Source organism: Vigna umbellata, chromosome 2 (assembly GCF_029865625.1).
Source record: "Vigna umbellata cultivar VRB3 chromosome 2, Vumbellata_1.0, whole genome shotgun sequence".
In the NCBI taxonomy this organism is placed as follows: Eukaryota; Viridiplantae; Streptophyta; class Magnoliopsida; order Fabales; family Fabaceae; genus Vigna; species Vigna umbellata.
Window position 1 is genome coordinate 1,451,351 of NC_142166.1, and position 22,117 is coordinate 1,473,467.

General features: G+C 30.3%; 1 protein-coding gene across 1 annotated transcript; it reads right to left on the bottom strand.

Annotated features, from left to right (window-relative positions):
• Positions 1-5,566: 5,566 nt before the first annotated feature.
• LOC148203145 (uncharacterized) lies at positions 5,567-20,601 on the bottom strand. Its single transcript, XM_088106894.1, has 11 exons — positions 17,895-20,601; positions 16,599-17,177; positions 14,213-15,268; positions 13,663-13,775; positions 13,149-13,403; positions 12,446-12,749; positions 11,947-12,377; positions 10,519-10,614; positions 7,211-7,295; positions 6,631-6,849; positions 5,567-6,105 (listed from the first exon to the last, which is right to left on the bottom strand). The coding sequence occupies exons 1-11, from the start codon at positions 20,599-20,601 to the stop codon at positions 5,567-5,569; spliced, it is 6,384 nt and encodes a 2,127-aa protein (XP_087963020.1).
• Between the last annotated feature and the right edge of the window lie 1,516 nt (positions 20,602-22,117).

Below are 22,117 nucleotides of genomic sequence, written 5' to 3' on the forward strand. Positions count from 1 at the left end.
TTTTGCTGTCTGTAAATTAGTTGGATTGAATAACTTAGGGTTTGTGATGTGATGTTAATCGTAGGTACTGTCTTCGCTTACGAGAAAACGAATAGTGGGAAGACTTACACGATGAGAGGCTCGAAAGCTAAACCTGGAGTCATTCCTCTCGCTGCTAACGATTTGTTTTGAATCATTCAACAAGTAACCACTCCTTACTTTCATTTTTTTGTGTGACAAAACCAGTAACAAGAGTTGAAAAGTGACACAAAACCATTGAAATTGAATTCTAATTGATATAAACAATGTTTGGATACAGTTCTTTATACAATTCAAGCTAGAAGAGCTTTGGGGCTTTTGTGTTCCGAGCAAACTCTTAAGTTAAACCGGGCAACTTCATAAAAGTTAAGTGTAGAAGTTCAATTCACTTATTTTTTTGTGTCTTGTATAGATATAGATATTTATATAGAAGTTTATTTAAACTAGGCCAACAAGATAGAACTTTAGACCTTATAGACTCTGCTATTATATTATATTATATTATATGTGTGTTTATATATTAATGAGATAGATATAAAACAGTGACAAAGGCATAATTCCAAAACCCCAAAGGAAGAGAGGGATGATGTAACAAAGTAAGGCCTAATTCAACAATATGTCTATGTTTCCGTTCAATGACTCCGTTTTGGTGATGATTATGAGGACATATGAGTCTATGAACAATGCCATGATGAGCTAAACATTGCATGAAAGGACGAAACTCACCACCCCAATCAGATTGAACATTTTTAATTTTAGAATTCAACTGCAACTCAACCATTGTTTTAAAAGTTTGAAAAACTGACAATGTTTCATTCTTCAACAAAAGAAACATTTAACAAGCAATAGAAGCACCTCAGTCACCGAACAAAATGCTCACTTAACTCGGTTAAGAATATTTTAGAAAAGTATGCTTTAGTTACTAGATGTTAGGGTAAGAACTCTCGAATTGTGGGTTTTGTAAAAGGCCTTAAGTCACTCGTAATCTTGTAGGTTAACTTATGTTAATCTCTCTTTTGATAATGTAGAATTATCCCTTGCAAACTGGCTAACACTTAAGAGGTTTTTGGTAATGGAAGGAACATGCAACAAATGATTTTAGCGAAACAGAACTCGAGAATAAAACGGTGAGACAATATCCTTTTACAATATTGTAATATGCCAAATTCTGTAAACATTTCAAAAGAGAGTAACATGAGGAAGGGAAGAAAAAAAGAGGATAGATGTAATGTGATGTGACTATTACAGAATATTATCAGAATAAATATTGGAAAGAAATATTAGAGAATATTCATCTTACTTGTATTCTGTTTTTTGGCAGAGTTTATGAGGTCAAAGAAAAAGGTTAGCATTGGAATTATATCTCCATACAATGCACAAGTGTATGAGATTCAGGACAAAATTAAGCAATACAGTTGCACTTCTCATCCTGGCTTCTTTGTTAGCGTTTGTTCTGTGGATGGTTTTCAAGGAGGCGAAGAAGATATCATAATAATTTCAACTGTAAGGTTTAATAAGAATGTTTTTAATGCAGATATTGCCTTTAGGTAGTAGGAAATGCAGCTACTTTAGTGAGCAGTGACTCTGTATGGAGAAAGCTTGTTCTGGATGCAAACTTTAAGAATCTGATTCACGCCTTAACTCAGTTAAGAAGTTTTGAGAAGAACAAAATGAAAAACTAGAGTTTGATCAATGGTTGTGTAGGGCATCTCAATGACCTGGTTGGTAAATAACTGATAGGGTGTATATCTTCTACTATTATGATAATTGTCATGTTCTTAGGTGTATGGACTAGTAATGTCTAAAGTTAGGATAGCAAGAACTGTTTAGCTAGACTATGGTACGCATGCTAGTAGTCTCTCTTGAATAAGAATCAAAATAAAATAATATCAGTCTCTAAGAGCTAATTTACACTAACGTGAACTTTGACGGTTAAAGAAAAAGGCATAATCGTGAAACTAATTTGATCATAATCTCATTTTATTACAATAAAAAACTAAAAGAAAAATAATTTGTACATATTTCCGGTGATTTTTACAAACTTGGTTGGTTCCGACGGTTTTCTCAAAACTCCTGTAAATACTGACGGTTTTTGAAGAACTCTCCCTAATATTGTGATTTTCCCAAATCTCCTGTAAATACTGACGGTTTTTGAAGAACTCTCCCTAATATTGTGATTTTCCCAAATCTCCTGTTAATACTGGCGGTTTCTGTTAAACCTTCGCTAATATCGGAGGTTTCTGCTAAACTCCGTTAATACAGACGGTTTTCTCAAAACTTTTAAAAATTGTGACGGTTTTTCAAAAAACTATCAGTAGTTATTTAGCGACTCAACTTTTTCCAGAAGTTTTCCAAACCGTGAATAATATATCTTTTGAGGGTTAAAACCGTCGAAAACAAAAAAAAATAACCCTCGAAAAAATTGTAGATTTTTGTAGTAAATACTTCTAAAATATTTAATTTTCAAATAAATGATATTATAAAATTTAAATTTTGACCAAGCCAAACAAAAATCGTCAAGTTTCCTTTTCTTTAAAATTTAACTTTTACAATGTATATATAATTATAAACATAAGAAAAAAAGTTAAGGATATGTAAACAAAAATAATATTAAAATTTAGATTTAATTTTCGTAACATACTTAAATCTTAACATAGTTTCACTCTAGAGAAGGCATAAATTTGAGCAAGTAATCACGGGTGAGAAATTATGGAAAATTAAAATTTAAGAAATGAGAAAGCTTTAATCACTTACTTACCTCTTTGTTTAGAATATTGATGCTATATGTAATGTACAATAATGGGTGATTTGGTTAGAAAGAGGCTTCAAAGTCTGCTACAAGAAACAGTATCATTGATTTAGAACATTGAATATATGAAATAAAGAAACTAGGATTTGAGCAAAAATATGAAACCTTACCTCTTTATAATATTATCGCTAAGACTTCTGAATTATATATTTGTATGAGTTTATGATCCAAAGTACCGTATGAGTTGCTGCGGTGAAATGAAGAACAATTAGGACATGAACGTGTGAAGGATATCATGCAAAGGTAACCTTGTATTCGAACAAAAATGAAGACAGATCATCTTTTATTCTTTTCCAAAATGTTTGAAGAAATAGATAATGAAGGGTAAAATAAGATATGTTCGATAGCAAACATTTTCATCGTTTTTTATCATGAGATAAATTTATTTATATTATCAAGACTATCACAAATGTCTAAATAATACTTCATAAATCAATAATTATATTTATTCATAGCAAATAATATGTATTTCATAATACTTAACATTACATATGATGATAACTACTATATCATAAAATTTTGATAATTTGTTTTTATCACATTTCACTTACAAATAATTACACACCACAGTACATATATATGCACATAATTAAATATCATAGATAAGATATCATGAAAAAAATATTACTTAAGCAAGAATGACTTGTTTGAGTGAAAATTTAATAAACCAAAAGTCATTAAACTCAATATAACTAAAATAACAAATGATTTAATCTCAAACTTTACTATATCATCTTTGCTCATATTCAAACTGCTTTTGAACAAAAAGTAGCTCTTAAGCTTCACCAAATTATCAATTCTAATATGTGTCATGTGAAACAATTATTCAATGTAAAAATTAAATCCAAAATATGACATATATACAATAAATAAATTAATAAATTGTAGAATAAAATTAATTTCCCTTAACTCAATTTTTGTAAACTCTAAACAAAGAATGAGGAAAACTATACAAGGTTAAGGTGATGAAATATAACCTAATTTATAAAAATAAGATTTAATTGGAATTGCTAAGTTTAATAGGATCTAGTTAGATGTAAAATTATATTTTATTTTGAAATTGAGCCTTGGACAGCTAACAAATTTTGAGTTGAATATGTTGTTGGTTGTAATGATGGAACGAAATGAATAATGTATGTGATGGAACGAGTCTTTATTTATTACAATCATTTTTCATAAATAATATCTTAACGATGGGATTTAAAAATAAAAATACTGTTTTTCAAAATATAAATACAGTTTTATTTATAATTAATATACTTAATTATTAATTAAAATTTATTAAGGATTATTTTAAACTTAATCACATATTTATAAAGTCATTAATTTTTTTTTGAAATATCTTTTAAAGTAACTAAGTTTTAAAAAAATAAATAGAAAATGATTATTAATATAGATATGATGTTATTATTATTGTATTTAGACATTTATAAATTATCTAATAATAAAAAGTGTTTCTAAAATATTTAATATTAAAAAAGATGATATTATAAAATTAAAATTTTGACCACGCCCAAAAAAACCTCAAGTTGTTGGGTACAAGAAAAAGACTTTCACAAGGTAGAGGTGAAGAACCATAGCCATTTGTTTGAAGGGAGGATGTTGGGTACAAACAAAGTTCCACATAAGATAAAATAAGAGATGGACATGAGTTTATATACACATAAGATACCTTAAGAGACCATTTGGAATGATACCAAAAACAAATTCGTGAGAGCTTGGTTCAGAGTAGACAACATCCCAAAGGAGATCTATATGTATACGTGTGTTGTCCTTCCTACACAAGTTTAACCAAGCCTTGAGCGGTGAGAAAAACAGTGTCATTGATTTGGAATATTGAATATCTGATCTAAAGAAATTTGCAACAAGGATTTTGAGCAAAAATATGAAACCTTACCTCTTTAAAATATTGTCGATCGATACAGAAGATTTGAATTATATATTTGTCAAGAATGGTGAGTTTCTGATCTGAATGTTGAGTACTATATGAGTTGCTAAGGTGAAATGAAGGACAATTATAGGACATGGACATGCAAATGAAGAAAAAATGAAGATAGATGGTCTTTTATTCTTTTAAAAAATGTTTCAGATTCTTTGAGTGCAAGGAAAGAAAATTAAATTGAAACTGTTAAAAAACAGAGATTCTCTGCAGACATTATTGAAAAATGAAAGGAAGAATTTGGCAATCCCTAGTTTGAAGTTATGCCAAAAGTGTTTGAAGTAACTTGTGTGATTCTTCATTAATTTCTGGAAATGAAAGGCAACTTGGATTCTCGTAAAAATTCCTTAACTTGTAACCACTCAGAACAAAGGTGAGAATAACGATGGCAGAATAAAAAATGAAAATTCAGAAACATGGAGTTGGTAATAAGCTTTAGTATGCAAAGATGAAGTTGGCAATAATCTGGAATCACAATTCACAACAATTTCTTACTTTCCTTTTCTCTCTTCTGATTTTCTTACTGAATTACTTCTGCTGTGTATTCATTGAATTTGAATAGATTATTAAATAGTCGTAAATGGCCAATAACACAGTTTACAAAGTTTACTGTCAACTTAACAAGGGAACGCTCCCAAACACAAAGTTTACAGAGTCAAGTCAATTCAAGAATTGACCTCGTTTAATGTTTCATGAATTAAACTGTTTCTAGTTTCAAGCAAATACATAAAAGATAAAGGATATTGGATAACTTTTTATACTCTAAATCCTCTTCAATGATCTGTCTTAATTCCTCGCATTTACTTACTTTTAGACAATTCAACTTCCAATTTTTCACATTCTTCTATTGTTAATGAGTTGAGATGTTGGAGGGTAAATGAGTTGTTGGTAGCCACCCAAATATGACTCATTTCAGGTAGATTTTTCAACCACAAAGATTCCAACTTTAAACTGACTTGTGCTCCCATCATCCAATCTCCATTGTTGGCCTTGCTCATGCATAAAGTTTGTTGGGTGGGAAAATGGTTCTCAATATTCACTATGTCTCCAACAAAAGGTGTTGCGAATATATCTTGCGACGAGTCACATTTCCATATCCTTACAGATTTCAAACTTGAGAACATTGAAAGATCACTTTCAAATTCATTCTCATCTTCAACCATATTTTTGTTTCTTTCGAATCTTGCAGGAGTTACTCTATGCTTCAAACTATGACAATAAGATATGTTCAATTCTTCCAATGAAGTCAAGGTCTTAGTTACAGATGTCGTAAACAATGAGCCTAACATTGGACATCCATGTATCTTAAAAAATGCGAGGCTAGACAGAGAAAATGATGCTGAAAAACAATTATAAATAACAAAAATGTTAGTCAATTAAAAGTTTCATTCTTATTTTCAATAGATCGATCTCGACGGACTAAAACCACAAATCCAAACATCAAATAATCAATTGATAATAATGAAAAATAATCATCCAATACAAATTTATTATGCCCACTTTACATTTTCACCATCCTTTTTCTTTTAATAATTTCAGATTTAATTACTCTTTTAATTTCTATATTTACACAAACTTTATCTTAATTTTAGTTCCTATCTCAAAAATGGTATCTTTTTTTCATCCGTAAAGATACCAATTGTAGTTTTTTTTACTCATTCGCATATCTATAAATTCTCTACTTTTTTAAAATATTCACCTTAGCAAAAATATTTTACAGTATGATTTTTACCTAAAAACGAAGTAGGTATTTCTGCATAACATGTGGGTTTCCATATGGTTTTCTTTAATTCTCTCAGCTAAAATTTTATTGAATTTGCAAAACAAAATAACATGCTTAAGAAATGTAATATTGGAAACGTACCTGACCTACTGTTCACAATAGATCCTGATGGAATTGAAATGCTTTTAGGAGAAACTTTGACTTGGTTAGATTCAAAATGTCGATGCTCGTCTTCCTCAACAATTTCATTTGTTTCTTCATGGTGTGCTGGTGGAAGAACATCCTCAATTATTTGTTCTAGCATATTGCAACTTCTAATCTCAAGCCTTTTCAATTGAGATAGGTCTCCTGTAATACTGGCTGAGAATACATGTTTTAATTCGTCACATTTATACAACTTCACTTGTTGAAGATTCTGGAAAATTTTGGATTGCATAGAATGCTCAATCGTGAATTGATCTTCACTTTTCTTTGTTTTGTCATCATCAACTGTATGCTTCAATATTTCACAATTGTATATGTCTAATATTTTTAACTCAGTCATACATTGAGCAATGACATATGTGAACAGAGATATTAATTGTGGGCAATTTTTTATATATAGCTCCTCCAACTTTTCACTAAACGAGTTAGATAATTTAACACTTTCTTTCTTGTGATATCTCCGACAGTCTTTAAAAATATACAATTCTTCTAGAGATGGGATTCTTTTGATCAGTACCTGTAAGACCCTGGAAAATAGCGTACATTCGCTGGAGTCCGCGTGGCAGTTGGAGAACGAGACACCTCAGCAACGCACGTGGCAACTGCAGGACGAGACACTTCATTAACGGACGCCAGGTGTCACGCTGCATGGAGTCTGGAGTGATGAGCGCAGTACAGACCGCGTGTCACTCGGAGAACGTGGCATTTCATTTACGAACGCCAGGTGTCATGCCGAGGGGAGTCGGGAATCGGTAGTGGAAAGCACGTGTCCGCCAAAGAGAGGACGTTCGTTCGGCGCTGGAAGCAAAACTGAAATTTCTCAGAAAAACTCTCCACTCCCTCTGCACGCAACCCTTTTTCCCAAATTCTGAAGAGAACCTTTCTCTCTTCCTTCTCTCTAGAAACCTCTTCCTCCTCTCTACTGAAAATATACCTTTTTCTTCTCCGTTCATCATTCCGAAACCATAGGAGTACTCCCGACACCGTAAGCTTCAATTTGGACTGGACAGATCCAGATTCTGAACTGGTAAGTTCTCAACCTTAGTTGTTCGTTCTTAGGTTTCATGCAAAACCAAGTTTTGGCTGCATGCAAGGGTATAGTCTTAGTATTTCGATTTTCATGTGTTTAGATTAAGTTGGAATTGTTGAGTGATCGTGTGGATAGAAAGCTGGGAGCGGACGAACCAAAACCTTGCCTATTGAACGTTTCAGTCACGAATCCGGGTAAGGGAAGCTTATTAGATTTAATTCATGTGATTTTCTGTACTGCATGTGCGTTTATGTGATGTTTGAAGTATGATTTATGATAAGTGGAGTTTTGGTGTATGAATATGATATTGGATTGAATGTATGGAAATGATGAAATGTTCTATGGTTGGATTAAACTGAAATGTGAGCTGTATGATGAGATGATGCATGAACATTATAGATTTTTGCTATGATATGCTTAATTAAATGTTTGAAAGTTATACTGGAAAATGAGATTACTAGAAATGAGAAATTGAAAATGAGACTTGTATGATAAAACACGTTCGTTATCGAACGGTCCTTGACCGTTCGGTATTCTCTGTAACTTTTCTGAAAAGCTGAATCCTTTCATTTGGAAAGAATTCGCGTGGAGGACGAACGCCCTCTATTATAACTTTACGTTTGTGCGTTCGGCCAGACGTAAACATCTTGAGTATTGTGTGAGAATTGAGAAGCCTGATAATATCCCTTTGAACACTTAGTCAAATTGTAAGACATAAATTTTAAGTATCTTATCTTATATAAATCCCAAACTTCTTTGATTTTGAATCAGTGAAAAGTCTTGACCTAAAAGCGTACGTCCTTAAGTGGCGCTCGGTCTTATACCGAACGCTCGTCCCAAAGAGTAAGTAATAAGTAGCGCTCGGTCTTATACCGAACGCTCGTCCAAATGAGTATGTGGTAAAAGAACGCTCGGTCCTATACCGAACGTTTGTTCCTTCCTAAATTATCAACGAGCGGTAATAGCGTTCGTCCCAAATTTGAAATAGCGTTCGTCCTTAAAATCTAAATAGCGTTCGTCCAATAATCCTAGTAACGTTCATCCTAGACTTTAGTGACGTTCGTCCAAAAGTTTCATTTTAGCGCTCGGTCATTGACTGGCGGTTGTCTCTTGAATTAAATCGTGTTCGGATTCTTTACCTAAACAATTTGTGATATATCTATCCATTTGATTCGTTCCAGAGTTATTGAATTTAAATTATTCTAAGTAAATTCCAGATCATTCTAGATTCAGTTCATCTAACTGATTCAAGTTCGTGAACAAGCCTTCTTGGTATTGCATTAACGTTCGTCCTCTATTACAAAGAGGGCTGGACGTTCGTTCTTTTATGGAAGTGAAACTAAGAATGAAAATGTGAATAAGATGAAAGATTAAGATGTGCGAACACCATGAGAAATGAAATTGTGATTGTTGGATTTGAACGAGCGTTCCAGGGAGGAACGACTCTTGGTTGGAAATTGAGATTTGTAAGTATGAACGTGGTAAGCTTAGATGGTGGTTCATCCTGATATTCCGTGAGTGCTCGTTCTCAAGTAGAGAGGAGTATGTCATGCGTGGGAATGGCAGGAGGTCTAGTCCATAACTGTAACTTGGACAGAACAGACTACCCTCAGGTGGCTACTGATGAGCATTCCAGTTACCCCACCTGGGTGCACGGACGCCTTAGCTACACAGGATTCATACAGTCCGGATGGTCGGTCTAGTATCAGGATTTTGGATGAAATTTATGTATGAATTGAATGTATATGTTGTGAATGTACTTGCTGAATTTGATAAGTATGAAATATCTGTTTGACTTGAATTAAATTCAATAAGCTTACCCTTGCATTTCCATTGTGTTGTCTGGTTATGTACATCCGTCTTGTCAAATGCAATGATCATCCGTGTGGATGTGAGCAGAGGGAGATGTGTCTCTGGAGCAAACACTGGAAGATGGGATCCCTGCTGAAGAAAATTTATTTGAGGTTGAAGTGGAGGCCGAACAGTAGCGCGTTCGGTTTTTAGTTAGAATATTTAGGATATTGGGCCGCTGTGAGCGAGCGCCCTTTTACTGATTGTAAATATTAGGACGTTCGGTAATTGTTTTGTAAACCGTTCGTCCTCATTCTTTTGTAAACGCTCGCGAATTCATCTGTGTTTATATATATTAGGCCGTTCGGCCACTTTTGAATCTCTGATTCCCTTTTTCTTTAAGACTGTTTTGCTTTATTGATACATGTGATTATTCTAAATATATAGTTTGATGACTGTATAATTTTGGGATGTTACAGTACCAAAATGTTAAGGTAGAAATTACAAATATAATAAAGAAAAAACAAAAGAAATATAATAAAGAAAAAAAAAATATATGACAGTTTTATTTAAAATTACTTCTCAAAAATCAGTTAACAAATTATATTATAAGTTAATAATATTTTTTGAATATTTGTATTACATTATATTTTAATTATATATGTAAATTGATTAATTAGATATATAAGAAAAAAATAATGAAAATAATAAAAAGTAACCGTGGATATTACAAATATAATAAAAAAATGGAGAACAATATAATAAAGAAAAAAAAAGAAACATGTGTCAGTTTTATAAAATAGTCGTTATTTCTAAAAGATCAATTAATAATATTATTTTTAATAAAAATCAATTAATAATTATATTATAAAAGAGTAAAGTGGAAATAAAAATTGTGTACAAGACGTATCTTTTTCTATATTGGTATAAATATACAAAATTAGGCTAACTATATTTTTTGTATAATAACTTTATTTAATATTTATTTTAATTCGTAAGCTGACCTCCTCTTCTTTCAAATACTGTCGTTGATAACTGTAGAAGATTCCAGCAAAAGATGCAACAGAAGATAGGAGAGTTGGTGAGAAAGAAGTTGTGCACTGCAACGAAAGAATGGCAGAAATTGACAAGAACAGAAAATATCAGAAGATATTATGTCTTAACTGAATGCTTTAATCGAACATTGTCCTTTGTCCTCTAAATTTTATCACTGTTAACAGTACCAAAAACCTTCAGAATTTGATGTACATTCTTCATTTACACCCACAGCTTCACATTCTGAGTTAGACAGAGATCCTTGAGAATTCCCAGAGCTATGTTTGGAGAAGAAATGTCTTGAAAATTTTGCTTCATCGTTTCTAGGTTTGATGACAGTTGAAAAGATCGTTATAAATATGGTCATTTTCAACTGTCTTTTCCTTTTTTATCTGTTTTGACTCTTAGATGAGTTACTATGTGATTCAAAATAATTACTTATACATTTCTTTATTGATACTATATTTTTAAAATTTATTCAGGCGAATACTAACTTATACATCTCTTCATATATAATATAAATTTACTATACTATACTTACAATACTATATTACGTTGAGTTTTACTATATTATATTGTTTCATATTGTATTATGTTGTTTTTGTATTATGTTATATTATTCAAAGTTATTAATTTTTTTTAAAAATAACTTATACTAATACTCCGTGAAGTTTTCTCCAATTACACTAATAATCTATCTTCTTTTTCAATTCTACACGACCTTCTATTTTTTTTTAAAATATTACAAGTCTCCTGAGTCTCAAAAGTATTATGCTTATATTCCTAATAAGGAAGACTTTGTAATGAAAAATAAATAAATATATTTTTTTAAAAAAGTCACCATAAATAAATATTTCATAATAACCCATTTTTTTTCTTGAAGAAATAAAAGTATTATGTTTTAATCAGTTTATTAAAAGCATATTTTAACTAAAATAAATAGCAAATGAGTAAATTTTGCAGAGCATAAAACTACTATTTTCTGTCAGTGGAATGATATGTTTATTATTTTATACCTCTTAAATAGCCTTTTCACATGACTGGAATGATATTGACATTACTTATGCCAAATTTTAACGCCATTAAATTTTAATAAATGATACATTTGTTGATATATTAGTCCTTTTATGAAATTCTCTGCATTAAAATTGTGTAATGGGCGAAATAAAACTCCTAAATATTTTAATGATATATCGTGTTATTAATATAAAATGTTTTAATATTAAATGAAATAACAGTATACCTGGTACTCATTCTTAGAAGTATGACAGACAAAGCCAAATGTATTTATAAAGAGAAATAGAAAAAACGTAAAATAAAAGTGTTTGAGTAGAACTTGAAAATCACAAAAAGTCGAAACATTTTGTAGGAACATCAAAATAGTCATGCAGACTCACAAGTTCTATCTTCATATTGTGTAGTTCTTGAGTTAAATTGTGTAGTTCTTGAGTTAAATGAGCGTGTCTCTTAAGAAGATCACCAATTCTCGTCTTAGCATGGTCCAACTTAGAATCCCTTCCCACAACACGTTGACGCATTTCATCAACCCACGACTTCTCAAATCCGAGTTGAACAGCTTCATCACATAGTTTAAGGAACTCTTTTTCTTTATCAGGATTAACACTACCAACACTTTCACTTCGAAGAAACAACAACATATCTGTCAATGTTTTCAACATCAAAGCTTGAAAGCGATCGCTAAACTTCTCACAAGCTTTCCAAAGATGTGGATATGCTGATATTGCCTCCACTAACAAAGAAATTTGTGAATCATTGAGATCGGCAAAATGCTTACACTCTTCCAATCTTGTACGAATATCTGTAGAAGCTGTAAAAAGTTTGAGAAGTAGGTGACAAATATATATAAGATGGAGAGGAGACAAGAAAAGAGCTAACCTGGAGTAACCACAACGTCATTATTGGAAACAATTCCTATTCCCTCTGTTTTATCCAACAAGTTCAACCCTTCTTGGATTTTGATATTTTGATATGGTGCTATTTCTGTCTTGTCTTCATTCATCTCACTATCTTGTTTAACAACCTGGGAATCTTGTATGAGTATATTTGCACCGCTTGACTTGTGAGTAGTAACACCATTAACCACGCTAATGTTATCTCCACCAATTGGCAAGGTTTTAATTGTAGCTCCCTCTGTTGCAGCTCCACCTCTGCTCCTTTCTCTTCCTATTTCCTCAATATTCTATTCATCACCAATGGAAAAGTAATGTTTGTGTATATTTAAAGTTATAACTTTTAAAAACATTTGTTTCATAATGTATATCATGTGTTGGTACCACAATTATTTGACCAATTTTAACGGTTACCATATTTACAAGTAAAAGTATTTTATGCAAAGGAGTTACCATACAAGTTTGAGACGAACTTCTTACCTCTGAAACAGAAGTTGGTATTGCAGGTTTATCCGATGTCGTAGTTTTTCCCAAGTTGTCTGTCTCTATTTCATCAGTACGCTTTTCAACGCCAAAAGTTATGTTGATTGATTAGGAAGTAAAGTTTGGTTGTGGTTGTTTTAATTTCTTCCATCATGTAGTTGAATAATGTATCATTTTCAGAAGATTAAAAGAAAATATGCAAATACCTCATTCATGTTTGGAGATGAAATGTCTGGAAAGTTTTGCTCCATAGCTTCTGGGTCTGATGTCATTTCACTTTTTCTGTCTATTTTTTGGAACTCTTCAATTTTGTTATGTTGACCCACCATTTCAACTTTGCTCTCCAACATAGATTGATTGTTATCATTGACTTGTGAAGAAAATGGTTTAATTTGAGATATAGATGGATCTTCACGATTCATTTGGAGGGGAGAAGTGTTTTTTGGCGTAGGATCCAAATGCTGCCGAAAACAATTGATCGTAAAAAGTTAGGACTACTTTTTGTGATTGATAGCCTCCAGACTAATTTATTTCCTTCAGTTGTTGTAGTATATAAATCAACCATTCATTTTTTGTAAATTTTTTTAAAAAATGAGAATATTTAGTTTGTGTAACGTTATTTTAGTTAAGCAATTAGTGGTATATACTAAAGTTTAATGTCATTATTATTATGATATTGAAGTTCACTTGGTTAACTTGAATAGGTTGGCGGGTTCTGACCTGTAAAGAAGGCAACTCAGTAGAATTGTTGCTCCTAGAAACTTCATCTAATTTCTCTATTTCCTCCACCAGTGACCAAATTTGCCAGTTAGGAATTCTAGAATTGTCCACAGCTGTAGTTCAAGCATATAGTTAAGGACTTCGTTTAACAATGAAACAAAGCAAACACAGAAATCAACGCACCCTCAACATTCCATGAATGATCATTATATCGTCACAACTAAAAATAATTAAATGGAAAAGAAAATAACATGCAGACAATTATAAATACAAAGTGATTATTTGTACAAATGTTTGGTTCAAAATTTGAATGAAACATGTAATTTGTTCGTATTTTCTTTAGGTGGAAGAAAGAAACATAAATCATTTGGTTATTAAGGGTAGTTATTTGAAATGTAGTTGTGCTCTAATTCTATAAGGAAATAAAGATGTTGGCTGAAGATTTCAGATTTCACAGCTACATTGAACACATTTAGCGAAATCACCGTGAGTCGTTTATATATAAAGAACATGTAATGTTTGCAACAACATATCCATGCATATTATTTACCTTCCAAAAAAAGATGTTGTTGGAGCTCCTGAAGAGTGATTGTTGAAGTCAAAGAGAGTTTTGGACAATTGCGGATAAAGCGATGCTTCACATTTGAAAATATAGTCTCTTGGTGAAAATTTGAAAGATGCATAAATATTATAAGTTTCAGTTGTGGAAGTTGAACTTTGGTCTTTCCTGTCTCATCGTATTTGCATGCAATAAACGTGCCTTCCTTTATTATTGGAATCTTCAAGTTGGAAAGATCATTGGATGCAGATACAGAGGTGAAACATTTCATCTTATGGCATTGTTTAATAATCAATGATTCTAGTTTGGGGAAGCATAGTTGTGGAGAAAGGATATTGGACAACCTTTTATCCTCCAAATCCTCTTCAATTATCTGTCTTAATTCCTTGCATTCACCTACTTCCAGATAATTTAACTCTGGTAGGGATCTCAACATAGACTGAGGAAATATTACTTCCAATTTTTCACACTTTTGTATTCTTAATGAGTTGAGATGCTGGAGAGTAAATGAGTTATTGGTAGTCACCCAAATACGAGTCATTTTAGGTAGATCAATCAAGTTCAAATCTTCTAACTTTAAACTGACTTGTTGTCCCATCATCCAATCTCCATTGTTGGCATTGCTCATGCTTAGAGTTTGTTGGGTGGGAAAATGGTTTTGAATATTCACCACGCCTCCAACAAAAGGCGTTGCGAATATATCTTGCAACGAATTACATTTCGAAATACTTACCATTTTCAAACTTGAGAACATTGAAAGATGACTTTCAAATTCATGCTCATCTTCAACCATGTTTTTCTTTCTTTTCACTCTTTCAGAAGTTACTATATGCTTCAAACCATAAGAGTCACATATCCTCAATTCTTTTTCCTTTTTATTTCTTTTGACTCTTGCAGGAGTTACTATATGCTTCAAACCATAACAGTCAGATATCTCCAATTCTTCTAATGAAGTCAAGGTCTTAGCTACAGATGTCGTAAACAACGAGTCCAACATTGGACATGAATTTATCTCAAGATATGTGAGGCTAAACAGAGAAAACGATCCTGAAAATCAATTATAAATAAAAATGTTAATAAATTAAGAATCCATTCTTATTTTCAATACATTGATCTCGATGAACTAAAACCACAAACTCAAACATCCAATAATCAACTCATAATGATAAAAAATAATTATCCCATACAATTTTATTTTGCCTACTTCACATTTTCACCATCTTTTTTTTTTAATAATTTCAGATTTAATTACTTTTTTTAATCTCTATATTTACACAAACTTCATCTTAATTTTAGTTCCCATCTCGAACCTTTTTTCACATGTAAAGATCCTATTTGTGGTTTATTTTATTCGTAAGATTATATATATATATATATATATATATATATATATATATATATGTTATTTCTGGAGTTTAATAGAAAGAATGACTTCAAAAAATTAAACGGTTTCAAAAGTTGAATTTAGTGATTTCTTTTTCATGTTTTATTATATTTGTATTCTGTTTTAACAAAAAGTTTCTCCTCTTCATGTAGGAATTTTTTCACTTAATAACTAGAGTAAACTATTTAATGTTAACTATACTTTTTTAATAAATTATACTTATATTTTTATTTTTCAAAATAATAATAGAGTTACACATATTTATATTTGTGATATGTATTTACATTTATGTGATATATATTATAAAAATAAAATGATCATAAAAAATAATTTTTTATATTTTAAAAGAAAAATTTAAAGTAAAGAAAAGAAAAAATAATATTAAATGAGTTTAAAAACTTTATACATGTCAAACTATATTTTTTTATATATAATATACGTTTTCTAGATTCTACATATTAAGGAAAAAAAAGTTTTTTATATATTTATTAAGGAAAAAAAAGTTTTTTACACCGTAATTCATATATAACATACATTCTACATATTTATTTTTTAATGAGTGAGAGTGTAAAGAATATGGATGTCAGCATATTAATACTCTTAAAAATATTATAATTATATATTTAATAAGGAGTTATTGCAATTATGAAAAAAAATATAATTTAAGAATAAGAGGAATAATAATTATTGTGAACGGTTTTTGGAAATAACTTAGTTGCTTTTTCATTTTTCTTACAGTTAAATAAACTTTTATCCTTTTATTGACTTCAAACTGTTGAATACTAAAACATCCGCGAATCTATAATTTTGTATTTTTTTGAAAATATTCACCTTAATAAAAATATTTTACAATATGATTTTTTCTTAAAAACGAATTAGATATTTATGCATAACGTGTGGTTTCCATATGGATTTATTTAATTATTTGAGCGTAAATTTTATTGAATTTGCAAAACAACATAAGATGCTTATAATGTAATATGGGAAAGGTACCTGAGCTATTGTTCACAGTAGATACTGATGGAATTGAAATGCTTGTAGGAGAAACTTTGACTTGGTTAGATTCAAAATGCTGCTCATCATCTTCCTCAACAATTTCATTTGTTTCTTTATGGTCTGCTGACTCAATTATTTGTTCTATTTTACAAGATTCAATCTGAAGCTTTTTCAATTGAGACAGGTCTCCTATAATATTGGATGAGAATACGTGTTTTAATTCTCCACATGCATATACCTTCACTTCTTGAAGATTTTGGAAAATTTTGGATTTTTCAAAACACCCATTGACAGATGTTGCGAATATATCTTGCAACGAATCACATTCCGAAATACTTACCCTTTTCAAACTTGGGAACATTGAAAGATGACTTTTAAATTCATGCTCATCTTCAACCATGTTTTTCTTTCTTTTCACTCTTTCAGAAGTTACTATATGCTTCAAACCATTACAGTGATATATTTTCAATTCTTCCAATGAAGTTAAGGTCTTAGCCACTGATGTTGTAAACAATGAACCCAACATTGAACATGAAGATATTTCAAGCAATTCAAGGTTAGACAGAGAAAACGATCCTGAAAAACAATTATAAATAACAAAAAATTAGTTAATTAAAAATTTCTTTCTTATTTTCAATACATTGATCTCCACCAACTAATATCACAAATCCAAACATCAAATAATAACGATGAAACCACTGCACATTTTCACCATCCTTTTTTCTTTTAATAATTTCATATTTAATTACTTTTTTAATCTCTATTTACAATAATTCCATCTTAATTTCCTATATTCTAATATAGTATTTTTTAATCTGTAAAGATACCATTTGTATTTTATTTTACTCATCAAGGTAATATATATAAACTGAAAGAGAAAATTTTCTAACCAAAGCGATTGATTGAGTAAATAGTTTATAATTTTATATGGAAAATTAATATTTAAAATTCGAATTCAAATATATTTCCCTTTTCTCTTACTACGTGACAAATATCATATATAATGTTTTAACAATTAATTTTCTTATATTTTTCATATACGACAATGTATTCATAATATTAATGGAAGAAAACCCAAAACTTATCCCACAAATTTATCTAAACGACTACATTAAAATATAACTGTAAGGTAAGAAACATACTTATTCGATAAATTTCAAACATATATAATTGGTTAATAGATTCAGGGAACTAATTGATAAAATTAAATTATAAATAGCTATTACCAAAACTTTTATTGAATTTGAAGAAAAGAATAAGATTCTTATGAGATATGTAATATGGAAAAGGTACCTGAGGAGTTACTCTGCACGTCTTCCTCTACAATTTCATTTGTTTCTTCGCGGTGTGCTGATGGAAGAACTTTCTCAATTATTTGTTCTAACATATTGCAATGTCTAATTTTAAGTATTTTCAATTGAGTTAGGCCTCCTGTGATATTGGCTGAGAATACATGTTTTAATTCTCCACATCCAAATATATTCACTTCTTGAAGATTCTGGAAAATTTTGAGTTGCATTAAATGCCCAATTGTAAATTGATCTTCATTTTTCTTTGTTTTGTCATCATCAACTACTATATGCTTCTCTAATTTTTCAAAAGACCCATTGGCAGGTAAACAACCATGCCATAAAGTTTTTAGATGTTGCATGTCCCTAATCTCCATATAACGTAACTTGGAGAAAATATTTCCCATCTTACTCAAATAATTGCTAGTGTCAACCAAACACTCTATTTCTTCACAATCATATATCTTGAGTTCTTCCAACTCATTCATACCTTCTTCAATTTCAAATATATCAGGCATCATATTTTTTGCACCTCCCTCAATATTTCCTACAAATAACTCTTTTGCTTTTTTGGCCAAACCTTTAATAACCTCATTTGATATGTCAAAATAATTAATTCCTAAAGTTCTCTCACAAGAGATAAACTCTTGAAATCTATAAGTATAAACATTATATTCTAATATAATTCCATACCTTTGCAGCTTTTGGGGGACACTAAATGAGTTAGAGAATTTAACACTTTCTTCCTTTCGATTAATCCAGGGGTCTTTAAAAATATACAATTCTTCTAGAAATGGGATTCTTTTGATCTCTTCAAAAATATTGCTTTCAATGTCACAACTTTTAAACTCTAACAACTTCAACTTTGTAAGTGTTGTGAGTGCAACATCAGTTTGCAAGTCAAGGAACAAAGGCAATGAACAAAAATGAAACGAAAGACTTTGCAGTTTCTTCATATCTCTCACAAATGAAATGTCTCTCAAATTCCATTGTTGAAGGATCAGACAATGGAGATTTGTTAATGATTTGAAAGACGTTGTTGACAACTGCAACCTATCATTGTTTTCATTGGTAATAATCAAAACTCTAAGTTTTCCCATTCTTTCAAAAATTCCATCGGATACTTCCAATTTTGTTTTTATAGTTAAGAACTCAAGATTGGAACAATCCATATCATCTGGAAACTTCTCGCACCATAAATATCTTATTGAACCTTGCTCCAAAGTTACATCCTTTTTCGGTTCACATTGGATGATCTTATTCTCATTCTTTGCTATCCAATGGGCTACATCACGAACCAAGTCATGCATTTTGACACATTCATGATCCGCCTCCAACAATAAACAAGAACTTACAAGCTTAATTTTGGCTGCAGTCACTTCAGTCCTTGCCTCTTCATATGTTTCAACTTCTTCAACCACACCTAACCCTATTGCACATCTTATTAAACATTCCACTGGAATCTCATAATCTTCGGGGAATACAGAACACAATAGGAAAAGTGATCTAGCTTCTTTAGTATCTAGATTATCGTAGCTCAACTTTAGACACATATAGGGATCTCGCAAACCTTTTGCAATATTGATCGGCTTAGAACTTTTCAATTTATTCAACGCATTACGCCATATCGCCTCTTGTTTTCCCTTCAAGCTACTAGCAACAGTTACAATGGCAACAGGCAATCCTTTACATTCTTTTGATATTGATATTGCCAAATGCTTGATGTTTGCAGGAGTGTCTTTCGACATAAGTGCTTTCTCTTGGAAGAGAGTCCATGCTTCTTCATCAGTTAAGATGGGTAGATAAATCTTTTTTTGACAATCCATTGAAATACAAACTTCTTCAGATCGAGTGGTAATGAGAATCTTGGGGCCTTTATGGTATTCAGAGAGGGGAATCCCTATGCGACCAAAATCAAGTTTTTCCCACACATCATCTAGAATCATGAGAATTTTTTTTTCCTTGGTTAATATCGTGCACAAGCGTTGGGCTCTTTCTATTTCTTGGCTTTCTGGAAATGTATTCTGTAATGAACTTGCAATTTTGTCTTGAATCCTTGAAACTTCTACTGTACTAGACACAGGAACAAAAATAACTGTGTCAAAAAGGTGCTCAGCTTCTGCTATCTTCTTAACTTCCATTGCTAATGTGGTTTTACCACAGCCCCCCATCCCGTATAACCCAATCATTGTAACCCCATCATCTTTCAGTGCTTCCATAAGTTGATTAGAAGCATCTTTTCTACTATCAAAATTCATAGATTTTTCTTTGAGAATATCATCAATGTTTGAAGGAATTGAGGCAATGCGTTCAAGTTGTATATATGGTTTACCTTCTTGAATGATCTTTTGAAGGTCTGCTTTTTTAATTGCCAACTTTTTTCCTAAACGGTATCGCCAAATCCAATTTGGACAGTATCCAAAAAAACAACTCTTTTTGGCATTTGTCTCTTTAAGCAAACTATTCACATATTCTGAATCAATGTTTGCATTCTTCAACCATTTATCAATAAAATCAGCAGGCTTTAAAGTTTGCCTTCGAGCATGTATGACACGATCTTCTACATTCTTTATCATTTCGACCAAGTTGTCTTCTTCTTTTTGAAGCTCTTTAGCAAAACTATTAAAGCAAAAGGAGTATTGTAATTGATTAATAGCCCCACACGCCACATCTTTTAAAACTTCAGACAAAAATCCATTCAGAATGTCCATCTATTCACTTTACTGGATTCAGCTTAAATAACCTGATAATACAAATATAAGATCAAATAAACATAATGAGTTTTGTACCCAATTAAGAACCAACTCAATAAGTACAAATTTTTATTAGTAAAAAAGCAGGCTAATTTCACAAAATGATACGTAAAACTTACCAATATAATTATCAATATAAGTATCATTTCATAATTTTAAAGAACAATTTTTTTAAAACAACAAAGTTTAAGTTAAATGAAAAATAAATATTCTAAATTAAAAATAGTTATGACTTTTCTAATTTTGTTTTTATGTTTTGAAGCAATTATTTGAAGACTATACAAGTTAAGGTAATGAAATATAACCTAATTCAATAAAATAAGATTTATATAACCTAAAGGGAAATAATTAGATGTAAAAAGTCAGATTTTATGTGGAAATTGAGGCTAGGATGGCTAACAAACTTTGAGTATGTTGTTGGTTTTAATTATTGAACCAAACCTATCTTGACAAATACTGTATGTGATGGAATGAGTCTTTATTTATTACAATCTTTTTCATAAATAATATTTTAACGATAGGATTAAAAAATAAAATATATTATCTATCAAAATATAAATACAGTTTATTTATAATTCATGTCCTCAATTATTGATTAAAAATTATTACATATTAATTTAAACTTAATGACATATTTATAAGGTCATTACTTTCACTTATTATTTTTTTTGAAATATATTTTAAAGTAACTAATTTTAAATAAAAATAGGAAAATGATTATTAATATAGATCTAATGATATTATTATTGTATTTACACATTTATAAATTATCTAATAATAAAAACTGCTTCTAAAATATTTAAGTTTCAAATAAATGATATTATAAAAAATTTAAATTTTGACCACGACCAAAAAATGTCTTCAAGTTTTCTTTTCTTTAAAATTTAACTTTTACAATATATATATATATATATATATATATATATATATATATATATATATATATATATATATATATATAATTATAAACATAAGAAAAAAAATTTAAGGATATATAAACATATAATTTTAAAATTTAGATTTAATTTTCATAACATACTTAAATCTTAACATAAGTTCACTCTCTAGAGAATGGATACATTTGAGCAACTAATCCTTGACTGGTGATGGAAAATTAAAATTTTAAAAATGAGAAAGCTGTAATCACGTACCTCTTTGTTTAGAATATTGATGCTATGTAATGTAAAATAATGGGTGATTTGGTCAGAAAGAAGCTTCAAAGTCTGCTACAAGAAACAGTATCATTGATTTAGAACATTGAATATATGAACTAAAGAAACTAGGATTTGAGCAAAAATATGAAACCTTACCTCTTTAAAATATTGAAAGAAAATTAAATTGAAAAAAAAATCAAATTAATGTATTAAAAATGAAACAGTTGATAATGTTGAATTTAGTGAAAATTAAGAAACAATAGTGATTAGAAAGAATCAGAGATTCTCTGTAGACATTATTATAATGGAGTTTGAAGAAT

Coding starts and splice junctions, on each gene's coding strand:
- LOC148203145 (XM_088106894.1), bottom strand. CDS start 20,601: ATGGACATTCTGAATGGATTTTTGTCTGAAGTTTTAAAAGATGTGGCG. Junction 15,269..16,598: donor TACTGTGAACAATAGCTCAG/GTACCTTTCCCA, acceptor ATTGATTTTCAG/GATCGTTTTCTCTGTTTAGC. Junction 13,404..13,662: donor CTGAGTTGCCTTCTTTACAG/GTCAGAACCCGC, acceptor TGTTTTCGGCAG/CATTTGGATCCTACGCCAAA.